Below are 18,192 nucleotides of genomic sequence, written 5' to 3'. Positions count from 1 at the left end.
GGTTATTTTTGGGTGTTCGGAGAAAACGTTGTTAGATATCCGCGGAACATGGGATGTTTTGTTTTGACTATTGTATTGGGCTCATGAGTTAGAGACCAATGACATCACTTACGAAGAACGAAGAAATCTTTCTTGTCAGAAGCCTTCCCTCCAATGAACTGCCGCACCATACCTCTGTATCGATGAAAGAGGCTGCCGGACATTATCCTCCTCCTGCGGCTGACCGCGTAGGCTTGATTGGCTGGCAGGAGTGCTCCAACAATTTCTTTTTCCCTCGCACCGGTGAACGCCACCTACTCATCGTTCTTACTATGGCGGTGAACCATTTGCTTATCTGGCTGTCCAGGTTTCAGCTGATCTTCAGAGACTCGACTCTTCGCGCGGTCACGATCAACGGTTGAATTGTGAATTTTCCCCACAATAATGGCATCTCCATGGCTTCAAGACCACCACCTACAGTATTTGAAGCTGCGAAGTCAACTCACATCTGATCAGTTAGCCTCGCTGACAGGACAGTTCACGGCGGATAGCCCCCATACCTGCCCGCATTGCCAGCGCTTGAAGATCAAAGAAGAACGACTACTAAACGTGCCATCAGATATGGCGCATCACGACGACGAGTATTACAGCCGTTTTCACTTGGAGCCACTCGTAGACTTGAAAATAGCAATTGAAGGTGCACAAGCAGGCTGTGAACTACTGATCTGGATGGCTGATTACATTGCAACTGGATTTTCACTCGTTGAACTAGCCGCCAGAGCCGATCAAACCTGCCGGGTTGATTTACAGGGGCAGGGGTCGACGCCAATTTTTAGAATACTTCTTTCGTCGAAAACTACGGATATTGATCAGATGCGCTTGGCTGGGGGTAAAGACGTGCAGTTGCAGAGCTGGGCAACCAAAGGTAAGTAGTCCAGTGTTCCCTCCTTTCACCCAACGCCCACGCGCACAATGTAGGCACAGCTGGAATTGATGATATTGTCGCTGTGAGAAGATCTCAGTTGTTGACATCAAAGACTTCAAAGTTATCTTGCACAATCTGCTCCATACAGAAGTACTCCGTCTACAGCGAAACTGATGCCCTCTGAACAGATAACCCAGCTGCCAGTTTCATCAAACAGAGACCTTGCGAATCCAACAAAGACTCTAAAACTTCACGAGCGTTTGCTCGGCAGAGTTTCAAGTCCTGCTTTCACTCACATTCCCGATGTCGATCTCGGCGTAATGGAGACCTATCTGACGACGCCCCCGAGATTCTGAACTTATACGAGGCTCCGTCCAGACTACTGCACATTACAAAGTGCAACAGCAAGCTTTACACCAATCTGACTGACACGTCTGCCATTTTTAGTACAGAGATCGGCCAGAGGCTTTCTAACAACGGTTACGCCACGCTGTCGTACTGCTGGGGAGGTGATCAACCTGTGAAATTGATGGCAAGTAGCGAAAGTTCGCTGAAGCAAGGCATTGTCTCAACTGATCTGCCGCCAACATTGCGCGATGCTGTAGTTGTCTGCTACGCCATGGATTTAGAGTTTCTCTGGATCGACGCTTTATGCATTTTGCAAGACAGTGCAGACGACAAAGCGGTCGAGATTGCCAGGATGAGAGACTATTACCAAAACAGTGCGCTCACAATATGTGCTGCATCTGCTTCAAATTGCGCGCAAGGCCTTTTCAACGTCAAGAAACCAGTCCACGATAGAGGACCAATTAAGCTGGCATTCCAGTCTGCCGATGGAGACGCCGGTTTCATCTTCTTAAACGCAACGCCAGATCCGCAGGCCGAGATACTGACGACTCGGGGATGGACTCTTCAGGAGCCCATGTTGTCTCGCAGGATGATTGTGTTTGCCCAGGACCAGCTCTACTGGTCATGTCAAACGAGCTACTCATCTTGCTCTGGCGTGATGATTGCACGAATCTTCGGCGGACCAGAAAGTCTGGTTAAAAATATTTATCCGATCACCACCCTTTTTGAGCGGCCTCCTCTTAATCAATGGGGAATGATTGTAACGGACTACTCCGGGCGTTGTCTTGGACTTCCTGCGGACAAGCTGCCAGCAGTTTCCGGTTTGGCAAGCATTGTCCACGATATTGCCCGCAGTAGGGGTCTCGATAAATACGCCTTCATCGCAGGCATGTTTTTTGACATGGACAAGCCTCACTCTTATGCAGAAGAGTTGGGATGGTGTACGCGTTCTATCGAAGCGAGTCGATACGAAAACTACGTTGCTCCGTCATGGTCATGGGCTAGTATCAATTGTGCAATTAGTATGCACGCACTGAAGCCCCGCGAGAACTTCCAAGATTTCCTCCCCCCCTTTTTTACTATCGAGGATTACGGTGTGAGTCTGCAAGATCAAAGAGTACTCTATGGCGCTGTCACTAGCGGGTTTCTCTCCCTTAGAGCAAGGCTGCGCAGGTTCCTTAGGGCACCGTCACTAGATGGTTTTGATATTATCTTCGAATTAAAGGATTTGAGGAGAGACGAACTCGGTCGCCATGGTCAAGAGTCAATCCCAGGAATTACACACCCATACTTGGAAATCATCGCAGACACGAGGGATTCCCAATCGACCATCGAGATAGGAAGCTGCACAAGAACAGGAGTGTTCCTCCTGCGAATAGGTCCCACCACTGGTTTGGTGGTGTCAAGCTTAGATGGGGGGAAAAGTTACCGACGACTTGGATGCTTTGAATTGTGTGTAAATCAAGCAGGTTGTGAGCCCACAAGTCTGTCTATCGAGGATATGATGAGCCGAGTATTTGAGCAGGAGCCATTACAATCTATTCGATTGGTGTAGGGTCTACTTCAGTCTTTCTGAGAGCATGATTGCCCTCTTTGTCACTTTACTCAGACGGAATGATCAGCTAGGATGATCAGCTAGGAATCCTCCCGGGTATCAACTTTCAATTAAAAGCACAACTGCAATGAATGAGATTGGATGAAGTCTTACTATGCGACGTTACAGGAGGCGATATGCCACGAAGGTAAGTATTAATGTTGTAGTATAACCACCATCTTGTGACCGTTTAGACGGCGTATTACCCCGTCACGCCCGATATAGGGTTTAATAGGAACTTTCCACATGCCTAATACTAGCGCCTTGCCACTGGCGGTTTAAAGTCTGACAAAAAGCGGCTGATGAACTGGATGGCCTCTTCTTGAAGGGGTTTCGTACAAGGCTGTAGCTTCTGGCCCAGTAGATCATTCCCGTAAACGCCTTTTAGATAGAGGGCTACGTTCTTAAAACACTGAGGGCTTGTGCGTTGCTGAACAACGAAACTAGGGGGAGATGAGAAGGAGTTTTCAAGTTCGTTGAGGTATACCACTTACGATTTGACACTGGTGGGAGACAGAAGCTCCCGAACATCCCTGGAAAACGTAGCATAGGGATTGAGAGTTTGCGATGTTATGGAAGCCTCCCAATCCCCTTGGGGTGAATCTTTCCAATGCGCTGTGTGTACCCAGTATGGTGTTCCGGATCGAGACAAGCTCTCGTTATCCTCTTTTCTCTCAGCTTTGTTCCAATCTAGGCCTTTGTAAATTTCTCGTGGGAGGTCCTTTAGCTTTATCCAAGCGTCGATAAAAGCTTCCAATTTCGACTCTCCAGGGATAGATAACCGAATACCTATAATCCATGTGTACTCGACTGGCCAACAAAGAGCCGACCGGATCATCTATTCAAGTTGATTGACTTCCAAGCCGTGAAACACCCTTAATGTCTGATTTTCTTTTCCGCTCCGGACATAGGTATGATACTCAATTCTGCTGACGCATGTGGTTGGAGCATGACCTAAAAGCCGACTCAGGTCTTTGCGAAAACTCCTTTTGCTGGTAGTGAGCGGACGTGGTTTTAGCGAGAGTGACTCTTTCTCGCATTGCCCTTCGGCCGTGTTGTCGCCATATTTGGGAAATAGATGGCCCTCAAACTCTTCTGGAAGGCTTGCGACAATAGGGGTTTCCGTGACTTTGAGCCATTTATAGAGATTGGTAATTATCCCGAATTCGGTTTCCTTCGCTTCCGGAATCGCGTGACTGGTACTGGCCACTGCAGGAGCCCGGGCCCATCCGTCTACAGAAGACAATCTTTTACCAGCGGTATGGTTTCGTGCCAAAACGTCAAGCCACTCGTGAAGGAACGTGGTATCTGGGGTCTTTTCTTGGGGCTTCTCGACCTTCGTTGCCATCTTGCAGTCGCTAGCCAAAGCTTTCGTTTCAGGCTGATTGTATTGGCTTGATCGACAGTATTGCTCAAAAGGAACTAGGCATGCCTTAGAAGTATTCCAAAACCAAGTATTTGAGCTTCTCGGATTAACAAATCGCTTGGTTTAGCTGGGTTGAATAGGGATGACTGGCAATGTGGAGATTATGTACTTGGAAAAAACTGGGAAACCTTTTTCCATTTAGTTTGAGGACCATTCAGGCTGCTCAAGTAGCAAATTGAATTGAACGGGTGCAAGCTGAGGGCTTTACCGCGTGTCTGCCTTGTGTCTGCCTTGTGTGCGGGTGCCTCGCATGTCCACTAACCTTGGGGGGCAAGCGCAGTATCAGCTGATTGAATTTACATAAAAGTCTAAGATGTAACTATTTCTATGAATTTCATGTTATCGGTGGTTATGTGTATGCAGAAATCTCAGTCGCGCGGATTATGTCGTACATACACCTGCTCGGCTGTGCTCTTCGATAAATATCTGGCTCTGCCTCTACCTACTAACATTTAATGAGCAGTTACTGGGCCTTAATTACCGACTCTGCTTACGCCAAGCACCGCGATATGTAGGGCAATCTCTTAGTAACATAAGCCCACTTTGAACGTACATCACTTAAATCGTGACTTCGATGACCACTCTGGTTGAAGATATGCTTAACGCAATGCCAGGTCCTTTGAAAGCTGTCAGATTCCATCTCAAGTCTTTCGTATTCTTAATAAATGCTTTGCAATCAGTGATTTGATTGACCAAATGATGCAATCCACTGATTCATACCTGGGATAGACCAAGTGAATAAAAAGAGATCGGCGAGGATATAAGGCCTACCTAGTCCACGAACTTAGGTTGAAGACATAGGATTCATGGATTGAACACGAAGCAGATCTCCAAAAGTCACACAATCTTGAACTACCACTAAAATGGATTACAGGGGATATTACGGAAAGGAGCGCCAAGAGCGCATCCGACGGGAGCAGCGGGAGCTGCGGGAGCTGCGGAGTATCATCGCTCGCGAAGAACAAGAGGTAAGTATTGACCCCCAAATCACGATCCCAACAGCATGAGGATCACAGACCCCTTACCCTCTGTTGTGTTCTTGAAAACACCACGCTGACGGTGCATGCTTTGTTGAAGAGGCAGGAACGCGAGCGCAAACAGCGCGCGCGCACGCGTGAGATGAGGCATTGCGACGCCAGCGGTTCTATGAAATGATACTGTAGATTTAGAGCCATCGCCGGAGTAGGCAACTAGTAGCTTGAGAGCACAGAAAATCAAGTTCAAAGTAAATTAGACTTGAGATTGGCTCTTGGTGTTACCCTCTTGCGGATCTTGTCTTTGGTCATTTCCCACGAAGCATAGTTGATCGATCATTGGGACTCATTGAGTAAGGTGGTAAAACCATGAAGGACATCTTCAAATCCAAAATAGAAATTCTCCTTACACAACAACTAATCTTTTAGGCACCTTCGGCCAAATAGGCTCGAAAAGCCGACAAGTCTCCATATGAATATCTTCGCTCCAAGGTTGGGTACTATGGTGCAACCAATCATTTCCAAACATACAGTCTTTTTTCGACAAAACAACATATTTGAACCCTAGATCGCTTGTCCGCTGGTCGACTGTCAGACTGTGATGATTTCCATTAGTGCGACAATCTCCATGGCGGGTTCTTGTAATGGTCCTTACGTTCGGCATCGGGAAAAGAAGCTGCGCGGGTCCTGGGTCATGGTAGATGGGCCATCAACGCTCTTGATTCTCGTCAGCGCATACCAACTGGGGTCATTTCCCGGGCCCATCCACTCGCTGTGGTGCTCCCAATACCCCTTCCGACGGAATAACTTTTCACAATCCTTTACTCTGGCGTCGTCGGTCCATTGAATACCCTTCTCCAGCTGCTTTGGAAGGTCCGTAAGAAAGAACGTAATCTCGCTGTACAAATAGGGGTCGTCTTCGTCTATCTCGCACCGAGCGTACAGCCTCCATTTGTACTTTGCAAGCCAGAGTCCTCCGCTGGTCCAGCCTGCCATGAAACTCGGGATTATTTGCTCGACCTCTCCCGCGTCGAGCCCGTCGATTATGCGCAGTGTGCGCTTCGTATTGAGGTAGTAGTGGTGCTCAACCTTTTGAGCCGTGTAGCTAGGGAGCCATGCTGAGATTAAGGATATCAGGTCGTCGATATTCATGCCGTCTTGGCCGTCTTGGGGCTGACGAAAGTTATAGTTGGAATCCCTTGGGTACGAAGGGAAGAACTCTCGTGGAATTCTTGAGACAGTGGTACGATTGTGTCGGGCCCATTCCATCAAGCCGTCGCACGCCCTTTTGTGATCCCGCCTAACCCATGCGTCTACGTCCAGCACAGGGGTGAGTTCCTTCTTGGCGAGCTTTGAAAGTGCGTCCGACGCTGCGAAGCAAATTTCGACAACTTTGCACCAGAATTGAACATAGGCGGTTGGAAATGGAATGATGTGGGTATAATCTGTCGAGGACAGCTCTCTGTTAATCCGATCTGCATCTTGCGTTGCAGTTCGCCGGGGCGCGTGGCGTGTCATGGCGACTGACGTTTGAGGACGGTCTCGACTAGATTGTGGACAGTCGCCTTTTTGAAGGGATGGATGCGAACCCCTTTTATGCTTTTCTTCGGACGTGTATTGGAGTCTTGCATTTTGGTTGGCTTGATTCAAACTGGAAATATTGGAAACGCCCGCAACCCGGATGACTATGGCGCTAGATATATCATGTAGCATTCATGCGGAAGGACGTTTTGAGCTTACGACAACAATACCAAGCCATTGCTAGCTTTTAACACTTTATGATGCTGTCGCTATATTATAGGGTATCTTACATTGACATCGGGGCCGTCACGAACCGGTTCAATCAAACAGTTGAAGCCCAGATCTCCCTTCTTGTTGAGCAAGTTGGAGTCCACCCAGAAGCTTGAAGGGGGTTCACCATGGTGAAAAAGGCAGTAAAATCTCCCTATCATCTAAAGCAGTCAAGCTTATCATATATTACTGACAATCAAGGGATATTTTATCACAGAAAAATGGCATTAAGATTAATGGAAGGACTGCAATATCCAATATCAACAGTCTCCTGTGACGGGCCGTGTAATACCTGGCACCGTGCCAACTATGGTCATAAACCGTGTGGGGCACAAGGTGACCCCCGAACCGGCCTCCGCCCGCACCTGCCCGGGCTGTGGCGCCGTTTGATTCGTCGCTGACCGGGGAGCGTGGCCCCGACGAGTCCGATGCGGAGTGATGTCAGTCGCACGTCCCTTCCCGTCTTCATCCACACTTGCTGATCTGACAAGCCAGACCACAGCTCATCACTTCAACGTCACACCTCTTACATCTCATCCACAAAAGGAACATCACGAAACATCCAGCGCCATGGGTTTGAAGGTAAGCACTGCCGGTAATGCTGCAATTCGCGGTGCTCACAACGGCAAGTAGACACTTTCGGCAAAGGCGGCAGCAGCACTGGACAAGGAGCTGATGAGCACTGGCGCCTTCTCCATCGACCAACTGATGGAGCTCGCTGGTCTCTCCGTCTCCCAAGCAGGTCAATCAACAGCCGCCCCTTGCCCGTCGTTGGGGACCAATTGCTGACGCCAAGCCCAGTCTACCGCGTGCACCCGCTCAGTAAGGGTCAGAATGTTCTTGTTGCCTGCGGGCCTGGCAACAACGGTAAGCGTCACCTGCACCTCACGCGTCCGCGATATAAGCTTATTTCGCATCATAGGTGGTGATGGTCTAGTCGCCGCCCGTCACCTTCGTCACTACGGCTACAAACCCAGCATTTACTACCCCAAGCGGAGTAAAAATGAACTGTACCAAGTGAGTGAGGATGTATCTACCTTTTGTCTATCTCGTCATTATGAGTCGTGGATGCATAATACATTGGGGGGCAAGTGCTCCCTCTCGGAACACTGCCAACACTCTATCAGCGACAGTCCTCATCGTCGAGTCTTTCCCACATCGCACATGATTTGAAATGCTTTTGTTTTTGCGAGAATCTCTTCCACCTACGCTTCGCTATGCAAAGTCGCACAAACCTTTCGTTGTGCTCGCTCCTCCCCCCGAGAAAGAAAACGGCGGCATAGTTTGCGTGTGTATCATGCTGCCCGTACAATCGAATTCCCCAGAAACGTTCTGTCGGGGGGCTTGCCGTGCATCGAATTGGGGCTAATCGTTTTCTCAGCGACTGGCGCAGCAGCTGGAGGACTTGAACGTCCCATTTGTGGACGACTTTCCCACGGCCCTAAAGTCGACGGACCATATCGTGGATGCCATCTTCGGTTCGTTCAAGAAGTGCTCTTTCTACTGTTGGCTGTCGTTCCGCGCGCCTAACGTCGTGATCTCAGGATTCAGCTTCTCTGGCGAGGTCCGGGAGCCCTTCCCGGCGGTGATCAAGGCGCTCGAGGAGACGAAACTGCCCGTAACTTCAGTTGACGCCCCATCATCATGGAATATCGAGGATGGCCCGCCATCGTCTGGCCTCGGCAGCTCTTTTCACCCTGAGGTACTCGTCAGCCTGACAGCACCTAAGCCTTTGGTGAAGCATTTCAAAGGACGACACTTTGTCGGAGGAAGGCATGTCCCACGCTTGAGAACCCCGAAAACTAAGAAACTTTTCGCAGGCTAACCTTGGGAGCAGATTCGTTTCGCCAGGTATTGCTGAAAAATACAACCTGGACCTTCCACAGTATGAAGGCATCGACCAGGTGGTAGAAGTGGACAATAACGGTCAGAAGCTGTAAATGAGGTTAGTTTTACCAAAATTTGGGACATTTCTCCCGGTGATTTTGACAAAGACTCAAGGTTGCTTACCTTTAGTTTCTTGTCGTCCAGGGGTAGTTGTCTAAATGACCAGACAGCCTCCCACTCGGCTATTTGGACAGACAGGACTTGGACATCGACCGTCGAGCATCTGCATTGGGCGAACTACAAGACCCTTGGGACACTCCAGAAGGGGAGGATGGTACTCGTGGCAGAAGGCGACATAGACGAGGTATAGTCTCCGACAGACTGGACAAACAGACTTGTGCTCAACGCACATGAAAGCCGAATGAACAAGATTTCGCGCTTCTAGGAAAGCGTCGTTTTTCGGTGATGGTAGTACGTGGTGAAGGTGATGAAAACGCGGGTAGTCGTTCTGTGTGCTCGGAAGAGGGCAACATGGAAGTGCTACTATTCCTCGTCAAGGCAATGGACAACAAAGCGGATGACAATAGGCGGAGGGACCACCGGGCTTGGTGCTGCTGCTGCTGCTGCTGCTGCTGTTGCTGCTGGCGACTGGTGTGCCAGACTGGCGGCCCAAGTGTGGCTGATATAAAGAGCAGATGTGGCTGCTGCCCCCCGGCGAATATGCCGGTCATCCAATGGGACTGCAGAATTTGTGAAAGAATCGCCACACGGTCGGTTCCACAGGGACCCTTGCCAGGGCCGGAGCGTTTTTAACGACAGACGTTGTGACGAGGGTGCCGGAGGATCTTTTTTTGGTTGGTAGATGCGGACTGGGGGGGACCGTTGACGTTGGACGAGGGGGGGGTTCAAGGGTGTGTGTGGTGAGGCGTGAGCCACTGAAGAAAGCCTGGGCCAAGCGTCCGTATGAGCAACGGGCTTCCGGGAGGGCTAGGGGGTAGCGGCGGGGTGGTTAAAAACCAAGGGAAAAAGAGAGAGGTGATAGGGGCGAAAGGTGAGGGAAGGGAAAAGAAGGGGGAAAGGATGGGAGAAAGGTAAAAGGGACCCAAGGCGACTCGAAACGACGTGAAGTGACGGGAAGGGTCTAAGGAAGGGGCTTTCCGAGGGGGCAGGGCAGAGAGGAAGAGTTGAGGGTGAGCGAGAGAGAGAGCAGTGAGGTGGATAACAAGCCAACGCAACGGCGCGGAACAGAGCGACAGAGAGCGAGGCAGAGTCTAAAGAAACTGATGAATAAGAATTTTGATTTGTCTAGTTGGGTATATATTTTGGTGCGTCCCATATCCCATTCTTTTTTACGACAATCCCAGTCCGCGACTCCCCTCCCTTCAAGCCGGATGCACAGGCCAGGTAAGAAGGTAGAGGGTACGGGAGGGACAGCACGAGGTACTCAAGGTACAGAGTACATGGAGTAACAGTGAGTTTAGTCAGGCAAAAGGCAAGGACAGACAGGGTACAACAGTGTTAGGTGTGTCGAACAGCAGTGAGTAGGTACGGTCCCAAGGTAAGGTAGAGAAGGGCAGAATTCCCCCATCCCCCATCTGCAATCCCCAGGCCCAGGGACTGAGGGATTCCAGGCTGGGCTTGGGAGGGAATTAGGGACTCAGGGACTCAGGGAAGGCCTGGACTGGCCACCACCCACCAGGAGAGGTAAGGTTCCTACGGGTACACAGAGCAAAGCCACAATCAGTGGCCTCCAATTGCCCAATGCTCTCCAACAGGAGGGGAACTGAACTGGTGAGGGCACCGAGTGGAGGGACTGTACTGCGGAGGGACTGGAGGGCGGGCTCAGGGAAGTTATTTGATGGGGCAACTCTCCAACTCCAACAGCTTGAAGCAGAAGACGAAGGCCGGGAAGTCCCCATTTGGAGCCTTTGGGGCCCTACCGGAGCAAATGCTCCTTGTTCCTCTGTGATAGGCCCGAGCGGCAAGGCAGCGCTTATGGGGCCGTATGGAGCACTGCGTGGCACTACCGAACGGAACCCGCTTTTATTTCTCTGTCGAACTCGAACGGAATCCACCGTCAAGCAGAGGACAAGCCACCCGTTTTTCGCAGTGCAGTTGGGGTGAGGTGCTGCTGCCGCTCTGTGGCCAGTGTCAAGCGTGTGGAGAGTGGTGTCACTCGGTGCCGTGAATGGGTGGCAGGTGCAGGTGGCGCTACTGACGGGAAGGAAAGAATGAGATGCGCCGGTTCAACGCTACTGCCTATTGTATTTGCCCGGAACAATGGTCTTGCCATGAGGGCACCTTGCGCTTGCCGTCTGCTAACCATGTACAGTGTCAGAATCGTTGCATTGTTCTTTCCCACTTGGAGAAAGGAACTAAGCCCGCCTCGCTCTTGCCCAAGAAGCAATTGCGATGGCAACAGAGGGAAAGCACGGTTGGCCTACCCGTCGCCTGCCCGAGGAAAGAAGCCAGCCGTGCCGTACTTGTAGAATGGAAGGAAGGGTCCAACAGGGATTCAATGCGAAAGTAGCAGGTACATGTGCCATATTCGTCCGTCGCGCCTTCCTCTTCCTCTCAATTGCGGAGTACGTATCCCGCAACTGCCCACCCCGAGATTCCCATCTGATCAGCTTCCGCGTGCCGTGCCTGACTGTTCCCGGCCTTCCTTACCTCACCCTGCTTGCCCGCCACGCCTCGTCCGGTCAACCTTCCCTCCACCTTGAGGTCCTGTCTTCGTTCTCATCATACTTCATCGCACGTCTCCGACAGCTTTCCCCGTCAGCCAACAACGCCAGCGGGGTCGAAACTTGTCGCTTCGCTCTGTCCGCTTGCTATTATCCTCCTGCCCTCTCAGCAAGGCCCATTCACAGACGAGTCGTGCTCCTCTGCTCGGTTTCCGACCCCCGGGGCACTCCGTTTTGAGGTTCCAATCCCCGTGTCGGAGAAAAAAAAAAAGGGCTTACCTTCGTCAGTTCAGGACGATTAGCTCCGGGCCGCCAGGGCAGGGAGACAGGGCATCAGGGCAAAAAAGTGGCGGAGAACACACGACGACGAGCTCGATATCGCAATTCAACCCGAAAATCCCATCCGGCCCGCGCGGCCTTCGATGTACCAGCCTATCCTACCGCCTTGTCGCATTTCGCCTGTCAATCCGTCAGCTCCCTCCCCCTGCCCTGTCGCTTCCTCATGAGCCGAACCAGTCTGTAGGTGCAAACACCACGTCATAGACAACCACAAGCTACACCACAGCTTCAGCTCCAAGGGATGGCAACAACGAGCCCCTCCTGGCACGGTTGGAGTCAGGACCTGAAGCTCAAATTTTCCGACAAGAACAAAATCACAAAGTTCTCGAACCGTCACCGCCTCAATTGGATCATGTTGGCCTCTACTCGGCATGTGACGACGTCAAGAGGAGCGAGTCCAGCTTCATCGGGCGTTCCCGACACAGCCAACAATGAAGGCACCATGCCATTGACGCAAATGGCGTGGGGCTGCACAAGGCAGTCGTGCTGGGAGTCCCTCGCCTGAGGAACATGAATATTCACATCAACGTCAAACGAGGAGAGAGAGCTACAGGCCACAAAGTGCACGAAACTTCTGGTGGCTTCGAGAAAGCAAAATGGGCGCGTCTGGACCATGTGGCGGCCCTGGACGGGAATGCCCTCTTGGCCTCCCGCCAGGAGGAAGCTAAAGCAGCCTTGGTGGCGAATCACCTTCCATTGGCCCCCACCAACTTGAGGCTCATTTCCTGGCTACTGCCCGCGCATGTGGCAGCTGGCGCACGACGGTCGCTGAGGCCATGCGCACTGCAGCCATTGGACGAGCCCGGCAGCCACAGTTGCCGTGATTGTGGCCCATCAAACTCTGCGATCTCCCTCACAAGACCCTCAGTCAGGGATCGCGCCGCTTCCTGGAGAAACCTCCCCACGCTGTTCCGTCCCAACCACGATTCATTGGTGCTTCATCAACACCTAGCTCCCGAATCGCTGTGTCATTGGTTACGCGCATCCGTGGAGAACACTGCTGTGCAATGCCTCGTCCACACTGTGCTTGGCGGTCAGCAGCTCGGCATCAGATTGCAGCCAGTCGCATGTTGGCCTAGATTGTGAAATTCGTCGGAAGAACGCCTCGGCATGGCGGCGGTCACCAGTGCCATGTTACGGTATGCATTTCTTTGCTGCAAGCTTCGTAATCCCGCTCTGCATTTTGAAGCATTCCGTCCGCTTCAGATACCACTGGGTGGTTGTAGGTCACCATGAGGGTCAACGTGGCGGATAACGGTCCCTTCCGACCAGATTCGGCGGATTTTGGCCTTTCACGCAGGGATCTAACAAGGGCCCAACATAATGATGGGAGATAGCTGATGAGGCCCCGAGTGGGTATTCCAATCAAGCTGGTGAACGTGACCGGAGGGCCTCCGGTGGTCCCAGAAGGGCGGATAACGACTTGGGTTCAAGATACGGAGTATCGACGTTCAAACGAGATGCAACCGCTGCAGCGGAGCGGGCAGGCAGTACGAGCAGGGTATCGCAGTTCTGCATCTTCTTGCGTGCTACAACCGCCTAACGAAAATGGTCCAAATACCCCGGCATCCTCCCCGCCAGCTCGACCCTCGCACCCGGTCCATCATCATCTTCCCTGGAGAAACACCTCCGCCGTCAGCTCCTCGTCTCGACTCACGTCATCATGGATGGCAGTGGGCACACGAATCTGACCGTCACGGCTCGCATACCCGCTGTCGACACCCAACGAGATTGAGTTTTATCGTCCCAGCCGTCCCGGCCGTGTTTTGACTACAACGACACACCCCGGCCGAATACGCCCATGGGCCTCACGCCCGAGTCGTGCTGAAGTTTTCGAGATACCGCCATCAGTTTCTGCATGTAATTCTGTCTGTGTGTGTTGTTCTGATAACCGACAGTTGGCTCTGGCCCCACACCGAGACCCGCCTACACAACAAAAGGGGGCTTTGGTCTCCTGCAACGCAAGGAGTCTTTGCTGCATCCTCATCCTTTCTCATGTTGGGCCGCGACCATTTGCCTTGGCTTTTGACCAGCGGCGTTCTAGGAATACTGGATGCCGGGCAATTCTCTCCGGTGCCGCTCTACGACACAACGCCGCTTTGTCCGTACCGGCGACACCTCAACACGGGCTCCCGGATCCCAGTCATCCTACCGACAGCAGCAGATATCAATGGTCCGTGTCTCGGAGCTGGCTCCGTCCCGACGGCCTCGCATGAAAATCAGTGCCCTTCTTGGAGACACCGTCTGCCATCCCACGGAAGCCTCAGCGACGGTGACCACTGAATAAGCCAATCTTTTTGCGACTCGTCTAGATGATTCTAGAGGTGAGAGTTTCGGGCAAACCGTGCTGATCCTTGCCGCTTGGGGTAACGCAGGGCGATGGTATCGCAATAAAATTTTGATGGTCGCATGCCACCCTTTGCCCCTGCGGCAGCTGCATAGCCGCCTCCGACGCTTCCAAGGTTTGAGGGCATTCGCACATTCATCCAACCGGTGGTATTGCACCATTCCGCTACAAGTGCTCCGGCCGGAAGCGATCTTACGGCCGACCGCTACGCACGTCTTCCGTGCTAATCAGTGCGCGCACCCGACCACGAGGATCATCAGTGACCAAAAATGCAGATTTCATGATAATCGTTTGCCGTTGTCGCCTGATTGAATCGAGAGCGATGGCACTCGGCCGGGTGTTTCGCGAAGATTCCAGCAATTTGGGGATCGAGTGGGGCGGGGTTTTGGGTTTGCGTCAGACAAGACGCGCCGGGGCTGCAACTACCCCGATTTCGGTTCCCGACATGCATGCGATCATCGTCAGTGACTTTTGCCAGCCGTAAGTGAGGGGTCCTGAGTTAGTTTTGACAACGAACAATGGTTTTGACGGTTCTCCGCATGGCATTGCTTATTCTATCTCAACTCAGCGGCAGAGCGGCCCGAGCGATACCTCCACGATGTACTCCGGTGTACAAGTACAGCCTCGTACTTTGTCTTCCCACTTGCAGGCCTCGGTATCGGCCAAACCGTTCTATCCATGCTCCCATGACGTTGAATGGCCACATTTCGCCTGCCGGTGATGTTCAACTGCATGAACGGATATTGAGGCTGGGCCATCTCTCAATTTGGATATCGTACACATATGTTACAGGCCTTATCTCTCACCAACTGGGACAGGCCTCATTCTTCTCCTAGGCAAGTTTAGCCCAATGACTCCGCCGTAGCTAGGTAGTCTCCATTCGATGGCAAAACATTTATAATAGAACAACACCTGTCAAGTTTCGAAATGTTTCCTTAGCAACAACTGGCAAAGAGCCGCGTCACTTCATCACGAAAGCAGTGGCGGATATTCCGTCAGCCGAAGCTGCGATTCGATTCTCTCTGACTACGTCTTTCGCGAGGAATAACTTCAATGGTCCATCTCCAGACATGACATCGCCTCCGAGCTCCGCCCGGTGACTTCTCACCACCGCCGCTGCTGCTTCCTCGGCCCCGTTGGAAAGATCCTTCCAGACCCGACGACAACCTTCTCGCATGTGTCTCGACTCTCTTCCGGAGCATCCGTAAGCAAGCGAGGTACCGCTCGCATCGTCGGGTGGTGCTGACCAGGCTGTCGTGGGAGAAGCTGCTCCGTTGCCATGGCGGGACGACGAAGGGGGCGCCGGCGGGGAGGGCGTGGTAGGGCCCGACGCGCGTCAGGCAGGGCGTGCAGCCGCCTGAGAGGGAGTAGGTCGTGATGGAGTTTGTGTGGTTTAAGTGGCAGACTTGGGCGGCGGGCGTGAGTGGGCAGGTGTGGCGGTTGGCGGAGGTGATGGCGTTGCAGGAGGGGCATTTGATGATGTGGATTGTGCACATTGTGGCGATGGCGAGGGAGGGTTAATGGAGTTGAGAAGAGGTTACGTGGTGTTGAGTTATTGGGTGCAGAGTTGTATGCTCTTATGGATGTGAGAAGGTAGTTGGTGATCGAGACGTTGTGGTGAATTGGAAGGTAGGCTGGAAAGGTTGTGGTTGAGTGAATGAGTTGCTTGAGTTGGGATGAAGTTGGTGATGATCAGGTTTGAGTGTCAGCTCGCGAAGGATCACAGAACTGTTCACGGGCGTCGAGGGAAGGTGCAATGGAAGACATTCGCACCTGCCTCGTTAAACGATGAATGTTCTCAAGATGAGGTCAGTTGCGTTTCGAGCTGTTCTTGTCCAACGTTTGGATGAAGCTCAGTCGCGACTTTGAAGAAGTACAGATGGCTTCGTTGCTCTGGCATGTCCTCAAGTCCTCAGCGAACAGGAAATGTAAGTGGTTTCAGTACGAAGCCTTTCGATTTAACTGTAAGACGCTAGCATAGCAGTTGGACATGCTAGCTTTTGTCTTTGCTGTCTCTCTACTATGCCAAGCACGTCAAATAGCAGGTGTATTTCTTTGTTTTGAAACTCCTAGAGACTTTAACCTGTAGTTTTAGCATCGACTTTCACAAAGACACACATGTGCCGTGCGAGGAATGTATAAGCTGAGGAAATGCGGGCAAAGAGTCCAGGCGACGCAGAGGAGGACTCCCGAAATAGAGACGACAAGAGCAGAACTAGTAGTAGACACTACACTAAAATTATAAAAGACATAGTCTCCGCGTTGTAGGAAACTTACCTGGCTTCTTGCCTTTTAAAAGGGATATTGAAGTAGATCTATTACCTTGAGTCAGTGAACCAAATGAGAGGCGTCTCCGTATAGTGTATCCCGTCTTGGGCTCAGATTTGTCTCGTTTTCCAACGGCATTTACTCAAGAATCAACCAGGATTTTGTTAACCGAGTAATGAGGCAAGGAGCGGAGTCCCTTGCAGTTCGTCACAAGAACAGTCTGTGCAATTGGGGCGAGTGCATACCAACAATCAATTTATCCATGGAACAGACATGATATCTTTGCTAGACTTCACGGCACACCACATTACATTGCGCCTAAATGAGGGTCTTCATCCCTTCTCACAAGAAGATGTCCTTTGATTGCTCGGAAATCCACGAACAAAATCTATCCGTCAATACTCGCATGAGCCGTCGGTGCCTCACGCTCTCGGCCACATCGTCAAGACTTTGGACACGATCACTTATGCTGTAAACTTGCTTAGCGAAAAGGTTTGTATTGCAGACTTTGTCCAATCAATCACCACAATAACGCCGCCAAGATAACTGGAAACACCAGCGATGTATCTCGCGCCTAAAATCGCTGTTGGACATCAGATAAATACCGCTTGCGATGTCTGGGCCTTTGGTTGCATGATTTTTAGTGCTCTCTGTGGAGACGATCTCCTTTTCTACAGCGATGATTTCGGTCGGCAGATTATCTTGGGAAATATGGTCTCGACAATGGGCGAAATGCCCGAAAAGTGGAAGCATACACGGTTTGAATAGAATGGAAAGCCCACAGAAGACGACTTGCCAGCCATGGAGCCCTTTTCTGATGAATACACGGCAATGCTGTGGAAGTCCACGGCTGTGTGCGTTGCGGGGAAGTGCTTTGCCGCCTATACGGAGGTTCCAGACGAGCTTTGGAGGGACTCTCCAGGATTCCGGAGGATGAGGTGACGGCATTGTTTGGTCTGCTACTCAATATTTTTGGGTATGATCCCTCAAAGCGGGTGACTGATGGGGCTGTCCTGCGTCATCCATGGTTGGATTTTGCTGAGACTGACAAGTGAAATAAAAGAGAAGGAACTTGCAGCAGCGTCTTCCACCCAGAGATGTGTTTTTCGTGACTACACGAATCACTGCAACGATCTCTGCTTTTTCTTAATACAGCTTATAAAGTAAGATGCTTGTTCACAACCCTTTTGATAGATTTGACTGCGCATCCGGTTACCGATGAATACGTTGAATCCGTGCCGAGGTGATTGAAACTATGCACGGTTGTAACCGACGGAGTTCTATTGAGTAGCAGGCGTCAACCAACCTCCCGGCCGCTGACCGCAAGTTCCGCTGAGAGCCGGATGTGAACTAAGATCCGATCAAGTGTCCCAAAACTAGTTCTGATCTACGCTCGGGCCCACCGTTCGCCAGCGCCGTTTTTGGGGGAAGCTAATCCCGGCACCGACCTTTAACCTCCGGACCCACTCGGATGTAGCGCCCGTGTCACGATCCGACTCGGAACTTGACTTACAACATCGGATTCAATGACAGAAGTTCGCGGAGGGTTTGATAGCCGTCATTTCAGTTCATATTAGTTCAAAATACATATAAGATTGCTGGGGAGTGCGTATCTCGAAAACGGCATCACTATCAACAATTCAACTCATTCACTAAATCCTCTCCAGAAAACCTATTACGTCTGCCCATC

The 18,192-nt window shown here is 51.5% G+C and overlaps 3 protein-coding genes across 3 annotated transcripts; 1 reads left to right on the top strand and 2 right to left on the bottom strand.

Annotated features, from left to right (window-relative positions):
• Window positions 1-5,837: 5,837 nt before the first annotated feature.
• On the bottom strand, window positions 5,838-6,764 carry CGGC5_v010418 (uncharacterized protein; the record flags this gene model as incomplete). Its single annotated transcript, XM_066152353.1, has 3 exons — window positions 5,838-5,842; window positions 5,902-5,933; window positions 5,986-6,764. 3 exons carry the CDS (start codon window positions 6,762-6,764, stop codon window positions 5,838-5,840), a joined length of 816 nt encoding a protein of 271 aa, XP_066008099.1.
• An 843-nt stretch (window positions 6,765-7,607) lies between these two features.
• Window positions 7,608-8,827, top strand: CGGC5_v010417 (NAD(P)H-hydrate epimerase; the record flags this gene model as incomplete). Its single annotated transcript, XM_066152352.1, has 7 exons — window positions 7,608-7,619; window positions 7,671-7,779; window positions 7,839-7,904; window positions 7,960-8,054; window positions 8,419-8,515; window positions 8,582-8,739; window positions 8,789-8,827. 7 exons carry the CDS (start codon window positions 7,608-7,610, stop codon window positions 8,825-8,827), a joined length of 576 nt encoding a protein of 191 aa, XP_066008164.1.
• Window positions 8,828-8,839: 12 nt separating this feature from the next.
• Window positions 8,840-9,276, bottom strand: CGGC5_v010416 (uncharacterized protein; the record flags this gene model as incomplete). Its single annotated transcript, XM_066152351.1, has 3 exons — window positions 8,840-8,971; window positions 9,048-9,147; window positions 9,260-9,276. 3 exons carry the CDS (start codon window positions 9,274-9,276, stop codon window positions 8,840-8,842), a joined length of 249 nt encoding a protein of 82 aa, XP_066008098.1.
• Between the last annotated feature and the right edge of the window lie 8,916 nt (window positions 9,277-18,192).

The sequence above is a fragment of the Colletotrichum fructicola genome (assembly GCF_000319635.2).
Source record: "Colletotrichum fructicola Nara gc5 chromosome Unknown KSG_Nara_v1_contig06, whole genome shotgun sequence".
NCBI classification, from domain to species: domain Eukaryota; kingdom Fungi; phylum Ascomycota; class Sordariomycetes; order Glomerellales; family Glomerellaceae; genus Colletotrichum; species Colletotrichum fructicola.
This window is presented reverse-complemented; position numbering and strand designations above follow the sequence as displayed.